Source organism: Somniosus microcephalus, chromosome 16, assembly GCF_052327205.1.
Source record: "Somniosus microcephalus isolate GS21.2 chromosome 16, FLI_Smic_1.0, whole genome shotgun sequence".
Taxonomy (NCBI): domain Eukaryota; kingdom Metazoa; phylum Chordata; class Chondrichthyes; order Squaliformes; family Somniosidae; genus Somniosus; species Somniosus microcephalus.
This window is the reverse complement of record NC_141002.1, coordinates 5,795,669-5,804,758: the sequence shown is the minus strand read 5'-3', so window position 1 is coordinate 5,804,758 and position 9,090 is coordinate 5,795,669. Positions and strand designations below refer to the sequence as shown.

At 43.6% G+C, this 9,090-nt stretch overlaps 1 protein-coding gene across 1 annotated transcript in view; it reads right to left on the bottom strand.

The window, feature by feature from the left end:
* Positions 1-826: 826 nt before the first annotated feature.
* Positions 827-9,090, bottom strand: part of wdr91 (WD repeat domain 91) — a gene marked incomplete at its 5' end in the record, with an annotated part of 64,449 nt that continues 56,185 nt past the window's right edge. Inside the window, 2 exons of the mRNA XM_086009775.1 lie at positions 827-2,536; positions 8,605-8,802. Of these exons, the coding sequence (XP_085865901.1) occupies positions 2,366-2,536; positions 8,605-8,802 (369 nt within the window). The remainder of the gene's footprint in view (positions 2,537-8,604; positions 8,803-9,090) is intronic.

Here is a 9,090-nt window from a genome sequence, read left to right as displayed (position 1 = left end):
CATTTCATGGGAAGTGTTAATATTTAACATTGTTTGGTGAACTGAGTATCCATCACGCTGTCTCTTATTTTTTCCCCTCTCCCCCACTTAGAATGTTCTCCGCTCTAAGGAAGCAAAGGCACATAATGTACACTGCATGGGGGACTTCAATGTCCACTAAGAGAGGCTCAATATACCACCAATGACTGAGCTGGTTGAGTTCTGAAGGACATAGCTGTCGAAATGATGAGGGAATCAACCTTGTCCTCACCAACCTATTGTCTAGGATTGCACTGGGCACTCGTACTAATGCGAAGTCTTTATGAAGGCAAAGTTTCCACTCCACAGGGAGGACACCCTCCAGCATGTAGTGCAGCACTACCACTAGGTAGGATACACTAAAGACAGATCTAACAGCCCAAAACTGAACATCCATGCGGCACTTTATCAGAAGCAGAATTGTACACTACCACACTGTAACCTTATGACCAACATCCCTCATTCCTCCATCACCATCAAAAATGGTATGCCAACCTGCTTCAATGAGAAGTATAAATGAGTTCATTGTCTCAGCCCAGGCCCATTTGCCAGGACCAGGGATGTTAAGCAATTTGTAATCATCTCAGGTGGCCAACAAATATTCACACTCATTGTGGTGAGGCCAATTCTATTTATGTGAGCACTGCAGAGAGTATACTCTCGTGGGGCTGCAGGTGGTCAGTTTGGTTGACTAATCTCTGTCCAGGAAAGTATCAGACACATGGCCCCTCTAGTTCCTGGGTCAGAATTAACAGACCAAAAAAGGGGGACCCATATTCTTGGGGGAGAGTAGAAATATGTGCCAAAAACAAGTCAGCCAGCCCACAGGGCACATGGTTTATTATTTTTCAAAGAGAGAAGACATGCTGTCGGCTCAATAAAGCAGCTTAATGATTCCTATCAGGCCTCATCTCACCAAGTGTTTCAGTCTGCAGAAAGATTGGAGAATGGTACATGCCCTCACGTGTGAAAGATAGAACATCCAATTCCGATCACAAGGGCATCCCATTGTTACAACTCTAGATTACACGACTGTATAATTATTAGTACAGTACAGGCACATTCCTGAACGCAAGACATTCAGACCACTTACAGGAGTGAGCAGCAACACTGCACCCAAGAGAACATCCAAGTTAGGCTCAAAACTTGTAACACTCTTAGACAACTTATTAACCATGGAGCCTGAGCCAATAGCTACTGACTGTTCCATACGTTTACCTTAGGGTAAGGACACAAATCCGTTCCTGGGAAAGAAAAAGGTCTGACCTGAGGCTTTGTACTAACCAAGGAGTTGGTATTCCACATCACTATACCCTTATATTTCCTCATCTCCACCTTGTAAAGCACTCAGTCTTCTACTTGAACGAACTATGTAAATGCAAGTTGTTGCTAAATTTGCCAGATAAGAGTATTCACAGATTCCTTCAAGTGGGCATCACAGTTTAAATCTCTGCAAATCAGGGGCAATTAAAAGTGACGTTAAAACAAATGGCACACGTGAACAATTCTGGACCAGGTGGTTTATTTTGTGCTAGGCTTTTTGCTTATATATATATATGTTTCAAATCCATCCAAGTTGCCAGTCTTCATACATTTGGCTACACAGGGAATGCCTGCAGCATATTTGACAGTGGCAGTCGTCTGTTTGCCCAGATCCTGTTCTCAATCAACATTCACAAAAGCACTTCAGCAGGTGGCACTGGATAGCACAGGAGAAGCTGGCTAATTTTTACCCATCTACCCCAGGGCACAGAGGCAAACTGCAGTATCCAACAGCTGTCCCAGCGGAGATCAGCCAAGTCAGTGATCAAACCTGGTCTGGACGGCTCATGATCACACCACCTGGTACCCATAACTAGCAGACTGGCAGAACAACTGTTACACAATTCCCGGCATAATATGTTGTCCCAACTGTGAGGGGAGTAAAAAAAAATGCAGCATATTCTGCTCATAGAGGGCATCTTACATTGCAGTGACAAAGAGGACAAGGACCCAGTATTAATGGGGTACCCAGGTTCTACCATTATTTTTAAATCGAGTTTAGACAGCACACTAATCCTGGCACCTGTAATGCACAATGTGTTGTTTCTGAAGTTAATTGTTAGACATGAAACAATAGCAGGAATGGCTTTTCATACAAGAGCTGTTAGTCAGAGAGCTAATACAGAAATGTGTCGTTGGAGGGAATGCAGCAAAATGTTTGGAGCCATTTGGTTAGTGGAACCTTCAAATATAGACACAGGTTCAATTGGAAGCACAGCACTGCAATACCCTGCACTTATGGTCACATTGCGAATGAAGCAAAGTTTCTCAGGCAGCCACACCGCAGCTTCAGTCCTGATGGGCTTTAGATTGATGGTTTTTGTGCCAGTAGAGTAGTCAGCTTTATCCTCCCATCCATGGATGCTGTCAGGCACGTCCCACAATCCATTGCAGTACACCAATCGACGGTGACCACGGGAGCTCGGTGACCTCCGAGGGACAGGCAAGGCTCCAGGGTTCGCTCTGTATTCGTCAGCTAGAAGACAGAAAGCTCACTGGAGTCAACAGGCACAGAGAATCTAGAGCCTTACATACTCCTGGATCAACTTTAGTCCATCCCCATTAGCAGTTTCTCCTGGTGTCAGATGGATTAACTTTGAAGACCCGCTACTCCCAGTGTCTATTAAAGAAAATGGGGATCTCAAAAGGCAGCAACTGAGGGACAATTGTATAGAAAAAAATCAGAACTAAATGTTATGTACTGTAAAAGGTAAATCATGAGTATAGCATTCAAGATATAAACACGACATTAGGACAGGGCGCACAGCGTCAAACTGGTGATGGACAAATTAAGGGGCTTAAATAGGCTTAGCAGTCACTCTCATCTCATTCACCTTATGATCTTGTCAACAGGACATAGGAACAGAAGGAGGCCATTCAGTCCCTCAAGCCTGTTCCACCATTCAATGAGATCATGGCTGATCTGTATCTTAACTCCATCTACCTGCTTTGGCTCCAAATCCCTTTATACCCTTTGCTAGCAAAAGTCTATTGATCTCATTTAAAATTAATTGAGGTATCCTCTACTGCTTTTCTGTGGGAGAAAATTCAGCACTTCTACCACCCTTTGCATGAAGAAATGTTTCCTAACTGCTCACCTAAATGGCCCGGCTCTGATTTTAAGTTTATGTCCCCTTGTCCTAGACTCCTCTACCAGCAAAAAAAGTTTCTCTCTCTCTACACTATCAATTCCTATCAAAATCCTACAAAACCTCAGTCAAATCATCGCTTAACCTTCTATATTCCAAGGAATACAAGCCTCATTTGTGCAATCTCTCCGCACAATCTAACCTTGCAGCCCTGTAACATTCTGGTGAATCTGCACTTCACTCATTCCAAGGCCAATATATCCTTTCTAAAGGTGCAGTGCCCAGAACTGTACACAGTATTCCAGATGTGGTCTAACCAGAGTTTGTATAGCAAAACTTCTGCCCCTTCATATTCTAGCCCTCCAGTTATAAAGGCTAACATTCCATTAGCCTTTTCGATTATTATTTGTACCTGCCTATTACATTTTAATGATCTATGTACATGGACCCCTTCGGACTTCCACTGTTCCTAGCGTTTCATCATTTAAATAATACTTGGATCTATCCTTTTTTGGTCCAAAATGGATGGCCTCACACTGACCTGCACTGAAATCCATCTGCCACAGTTTTGCCTACTCACATTCTCTTTGTAATTTTATGCTCCCGTCTACACTACTTACCATACCACCAATCTTTGTGTCATTGCAAATGTGGATATATAGCTCTCTATTGTGTAATTCCATACCCCTTAATCTTCTCAATAGTGTCCTGTGTGGTACCTTGTCAAAAGGGGAAACACTTCTGTTCACTGTGTATATCATTAATTTGAATATAGGGCTAGAGGGACTGGTGTCCAAATTTGCAAACGATACTAAAATAAGAGGCACAGTAAATAACTCTGAGGATCAAAGGAAGCTGAAAAGGGATACAAGATGGTGGAATGGGCTAAAAAGGGACAGATGGAATTCAATGCCAGTAAATGTGAGGTAGTTTAAAAATAAAATTATAATGATACTTTGAATGGGGAAGGTTGGTGATGTGGAAGAACAGAGGGATTTGGGGATTCAAGTTCACAAGACATTAAAAGCAGCACCTTAAGTGGATAGAAACATAGTAAAAAAAATAGAAAAATAGGAGTAGGCCATTCAGCCCTTCCAGCCTGCTCTGCCATTCAATACGATCATGGCTGATCCTCTATCTCAATGCCATATTCCCGCTCTCTCCCCATACCCTTTGATGCCTTTTGTGTCTCGATATCTATCTATCTCCTTCTTAAATATAGTCAGTGACTTGGCCTCCACAGCCTTCTGTGGTAGAGAATTCCACAGGTTCACCACCCTCCGAGTGAAGAAATTTCTCATCTCAGTCCTAAATGTTCTACCCTGTATCCTGAGACTGTGACCCCTCGTTTTAGACCCCCCAGCCAGGGGAAACATCCACCCTGCATCCAGTCTGTCTAGCCCTGTTAGAATTTTATACGTTTCAATGAGATCCCCTCTCATTCTTCTAAACTCTAGTGAATACAGGCCTAGTCGACCCATACGACAGTCCTGCCATCCCAGGAATCAGTCTGGTGAACTTTCGCTGCACTCCCTCTATGGCGAGAGACTGGACAGGTTGGGGTTGTTTTCCTTAGAGCAGAGATGGCTGAAGGGGGACCTGATTGAGGTGTACAAAATTATGAGGGGCATAGATAGGGTAGATAGAAAGGAACTTTTCCCCTTAGTAGAGGGGTCAATAACAAGGGGGCATATTTTCAAGGTAAGGGGCAGGAGGTTTAGAGAGGATTTGAGGAAAAACTTTTTCACCCAGAGGGTGGTTGGAATCTGGAACTCACTGCCTGAAAGGGTGGTAGAGGCAGGAACCCTCACAACATACAAGAAGCATTTAGATGAGCACTTGAAACGCCATAGCATACAAGGCTACGTACCAAGTGCTGGAAAATGGGATTAGAATAGACAGGGCTTGATGGCCGGCGCAGACATGATGGGCCACTTTCTGTGCTGTATAACTCTATGGCAAGTATATCCTTTCTTCGGTAAGGAGACCAAAACTGCACACACTACTCCAGGTGTGGTCTCACCAAGGCCCTGTACAACTGTAGTAAGACATCCTTGCTCCTGTACTCAAATCCTCTTGCAATGAAGGCCAACATACCATTTGCCTTCCTAACTGCTTGCTGAACCTGCATGTTTGCTTTCAGTGACTGGTGTACAAGCATTTCCCAATCTATCACTATTTAAATAATACTCTACCTTTCTGTTTTTCCTACCGAAGTGGATAACATCACATTTATCCACGTTATACTGCATCTGCCATGTATTTGCCCACTCACTCAACTTGTCTAAATCACTTTGAAGCCTCTTTGCATCCTCCTCACAACTCACAATCCCACCTAGTTTTGTGTCGTCAGCAAACTTGGAAATATTACATTTGGTTCCCTCATTCAAATCATTGATCTATATTGTGAATAGCTGAGGCCCGAGCACTGATCCCTGCGGTACCCCACTAGTCACCACCTACCACCCCGAAAAAGACCCATTTATTCCTACTCTGTTTCCTGTCTGTTAACCAATTTTCAATCCATGCCAGTATATTACCCACAATCCCATGTGCTTTAATTTTGCACACTAACCTCTTATGTGGGACTTTATCAAAGGCCTTCTGAAAATCCAAATATACCACATCCACTGGTTGTCCCTTATCTATTCTACCAGTTACATCCTCAAAAAACTCCAATAGGTTTGTCAAACACTATTTCCCTTTCATAAATCCATGTTGACTTTGTCTAATCCTGTTGATATTGTCACATCCTTTATAATAGACTCTAGCATTTTCCCTACTACTGATGTGAGGCTAACCGGTCTGTAGTTTCCTGTTTTCTCTCCCTCCTTTTTTAAATAGTGGGGTTACATTTGCCACCCTCCAATCTGCAGGAACTGTTCCATAATCTATAGAATTTTGGAAGATGACAACCAATGCATCTACTATTTCCATGGCTACCTCTTTTAGTACTCTGGGATGCAGATTATCAGGCTCTGGGGATTTATCAGCTTTCAGTCCCATTAATTTCTCCAGCACTTTTTTTTACTAATACTAAATTTCCTTAATTCCTCCTTCTCACAAGACCCTTGGTTCCCTAGCATTTCTGGGAAGTTATTTGTGTCCTCTTCCGTGAAGATAGAACCAAAGTATTTGTCTAATTGCTCAGCCAGTTCCTTGTTCCCCATTATAAATTCTCCCGTTTCTGACTGTAAGGGACATACATGTGACTTCACTAATCTTTTTCTTTTTACATACTTGTAGAAGCTTTTACAGTCCGCTTTTATGTTCCTTGCAAGTTTACTCGCATACTCTATTTTTCCCTTAATCAATCCCTTGGTCCTTTTTTGCTGAACTCTAAACTGCTCTCAATCCTCAGGCTTGCTACTTTTTCTGGCAACTTTATATGACTCCTCTTGGGATCTAATACTATCCTTAATTTCTTTTGTTAGCCATGGTTGGGCCGCTTTTCCTTCTGTGTTTTTGCGCCAGAAAGGAATGTATAACTGTTACATAGAAACATAGAAGATAGGAGCAGGAGTAGGCCATTCAGCTCCTCGAGCCTGCTCTGCCATTCAATGCGATCATGGCTGATCATCCAAGTTCAGTACCCAGTCCCTGCTTTCTCCCCATACCCCTTGATCCCTTTAGCCTTAAGAAATATATCCAACTCCTTCTTGAATATATTTAATGAATTGGCCTCTACTGCCTTCTGTGGTAGAGAATTCCACAGGTTCACTACTCTCTGGGTGAAGAAATTCCTCCTCATTTCTGTCCTAAGAGGCCTACCCCTTATTCTTAGACTGTGACCCCTGGTTCTGGATTCCCCGACCATCGGGAACATCCTCCCTGCATCTAGTCTGTCCAGTCCTGCCAGAATTTTATAAGTTTCAATGATATCCCCTCTCATTCTTCTAAACTCCAGCGAGTACAAGCCCAATCGTCCCAATCTCTCCTTATACATCATTCCTGCCCTCCCAGGTATCAGCCTGGTGAATCTTCGCTGAACTCCTTCCATGGCAAGAATATCCTTCCTCAGATAAGGCGACCAAAACTGCACACAATACTCAAGATGTGGTCTCACCAAGGCCCTGTACAACTGCAGCAAGACATCCTTGTTCTTGTACTCAAACCCTCTCGCTATGAAGGCCAACATACCATTTGCCTTCTTAACTGCCTGCTGCACCTGCATGCTTACCTTCAGCGACTGGTGCACAAGGACACCCAGGTCTCGTTGCACTTCCCCTTCTCCCAATCTATTGCCATTCAGATAATAATCTGCCTTCCTGTTTTTGACACCAAAGTGGATAACCTCACATTTATCCATGTTATATTGCATCTGCCCAATCACCCAACCTGTCCAAATCATCCTGTAGTTTCTCGGCATCCTCCTCACAGCACACACGCCCACCCAGCTTTGTGTCGTCTGCAAATTTGGAGATATTACATCTAGTTCCCTTGTCTAGATCATTAATATATATTGTGAATAACTGGGGTCCAAGGACCGATCCCTGCGGTACCCTAGTCACTGCCTGCCACTCGGAAAAAGACCCGTTTATTCCAACTCTTTGCTTACTATCTGCCAACCAGTTCTCTATCCAAGTCAATACCTTGCCCCCAATCCCATGTGTCTTAACTTTACACGCTAATCTCTTATGTGGGACCTTATCGAAAGCCTTCTGAAAGTCCAAATACACCATATCCACTGGTTCTCCCTTATCTATTTTACTAGTTAAATCCTCAAAAAATTCATGCATTCGCTCCTTAAATGTTAGCCATTACCTATCCACCATCATGCCTTTTAATGAAGCTCCCCAATCCATCATAGCAAACTCACTCCTCATACCATCGTAGTTTCCTTTGTTTAGATTTAGGACCCTAGTTTCGGATTGGACTTGTTCACTTTCCATTTTAATGAAGAATTCTATCAGGTTATGGTCACTCTTCCCTAAAGGACACCGCACAAGATTATTAATTAACCCCTTCTCATTGCACAATACCCAATCTAGGGTAGCCTGTTCCCGAGTTGGCTCCTCAATGTACTGATCTAAAAAACCATCTTGTACACACTCCAGGAATTCATCCTTCACAGTATTACTGCTAATTTGGTTTGGCCAGTCTATATGTAGATTAAAGTCACCAACATTACTGTAGTACCCTGGTTACATGCATCTCTAATTTCATGCCATCCGCTACATTACCACTACTGTTTGGAGGCCTATAGACAACTCCCACCAATGTTTTCTGCCCCTTGGTGCTTCTTGGCTCCACCCAGATTGATTCTACATCTTGATAAGTCCATAAAAAAAATCTAATGGAATACTGGCTTTATGGCAAGAGGTGTATACTGTAACAGGAGTTGCACCTCAGCAGGAATCATTCCTTCAGGAGAAGAGGGACAAAACTGAGGTAGGGGGTGAAAATGAGCCAAGCTGAGCTCCCATCACAAATATAGGTGGGGCTCATGTCTTACCTTGTGAATGATTCCACCATTAGAGGAACAAGTGAGCACATAGTGTCCCTCTGAGTCAAACGCAAACAGTCTTCCACGTGGCACCTGCACTTGCTTGTACCCACTGTACCCGGACAGTACAAACGGCCCAATAGCATCCGACTGTACCCCACACTCGCAAACCTTGACTCCGCTCTTATGAATGTTCCACTGAATGAACTGGATCAGCAAGAGAATCAAAAATAAAACAGTACAAAATCATCAGGCAGAACCAATAAAAGCTGCGCATCTCTCAACTGGGTACACGAGTCACCTTATTGCAACTAGCTTCAAACTTATCTGACTGCACCGGTGGAAGTGAAGTGTACACCCCCCCCCCCCCCAAAGAGACATGCACGCTCCCACCCACAGGAACAACCCCATCTCAAAGAATAGCACGGTGGCATAGTGGTTAGCACTGTTGCCTCACAGCGCCAGGGACCGGGGTTCGAATCCGGCCTCGGGCGA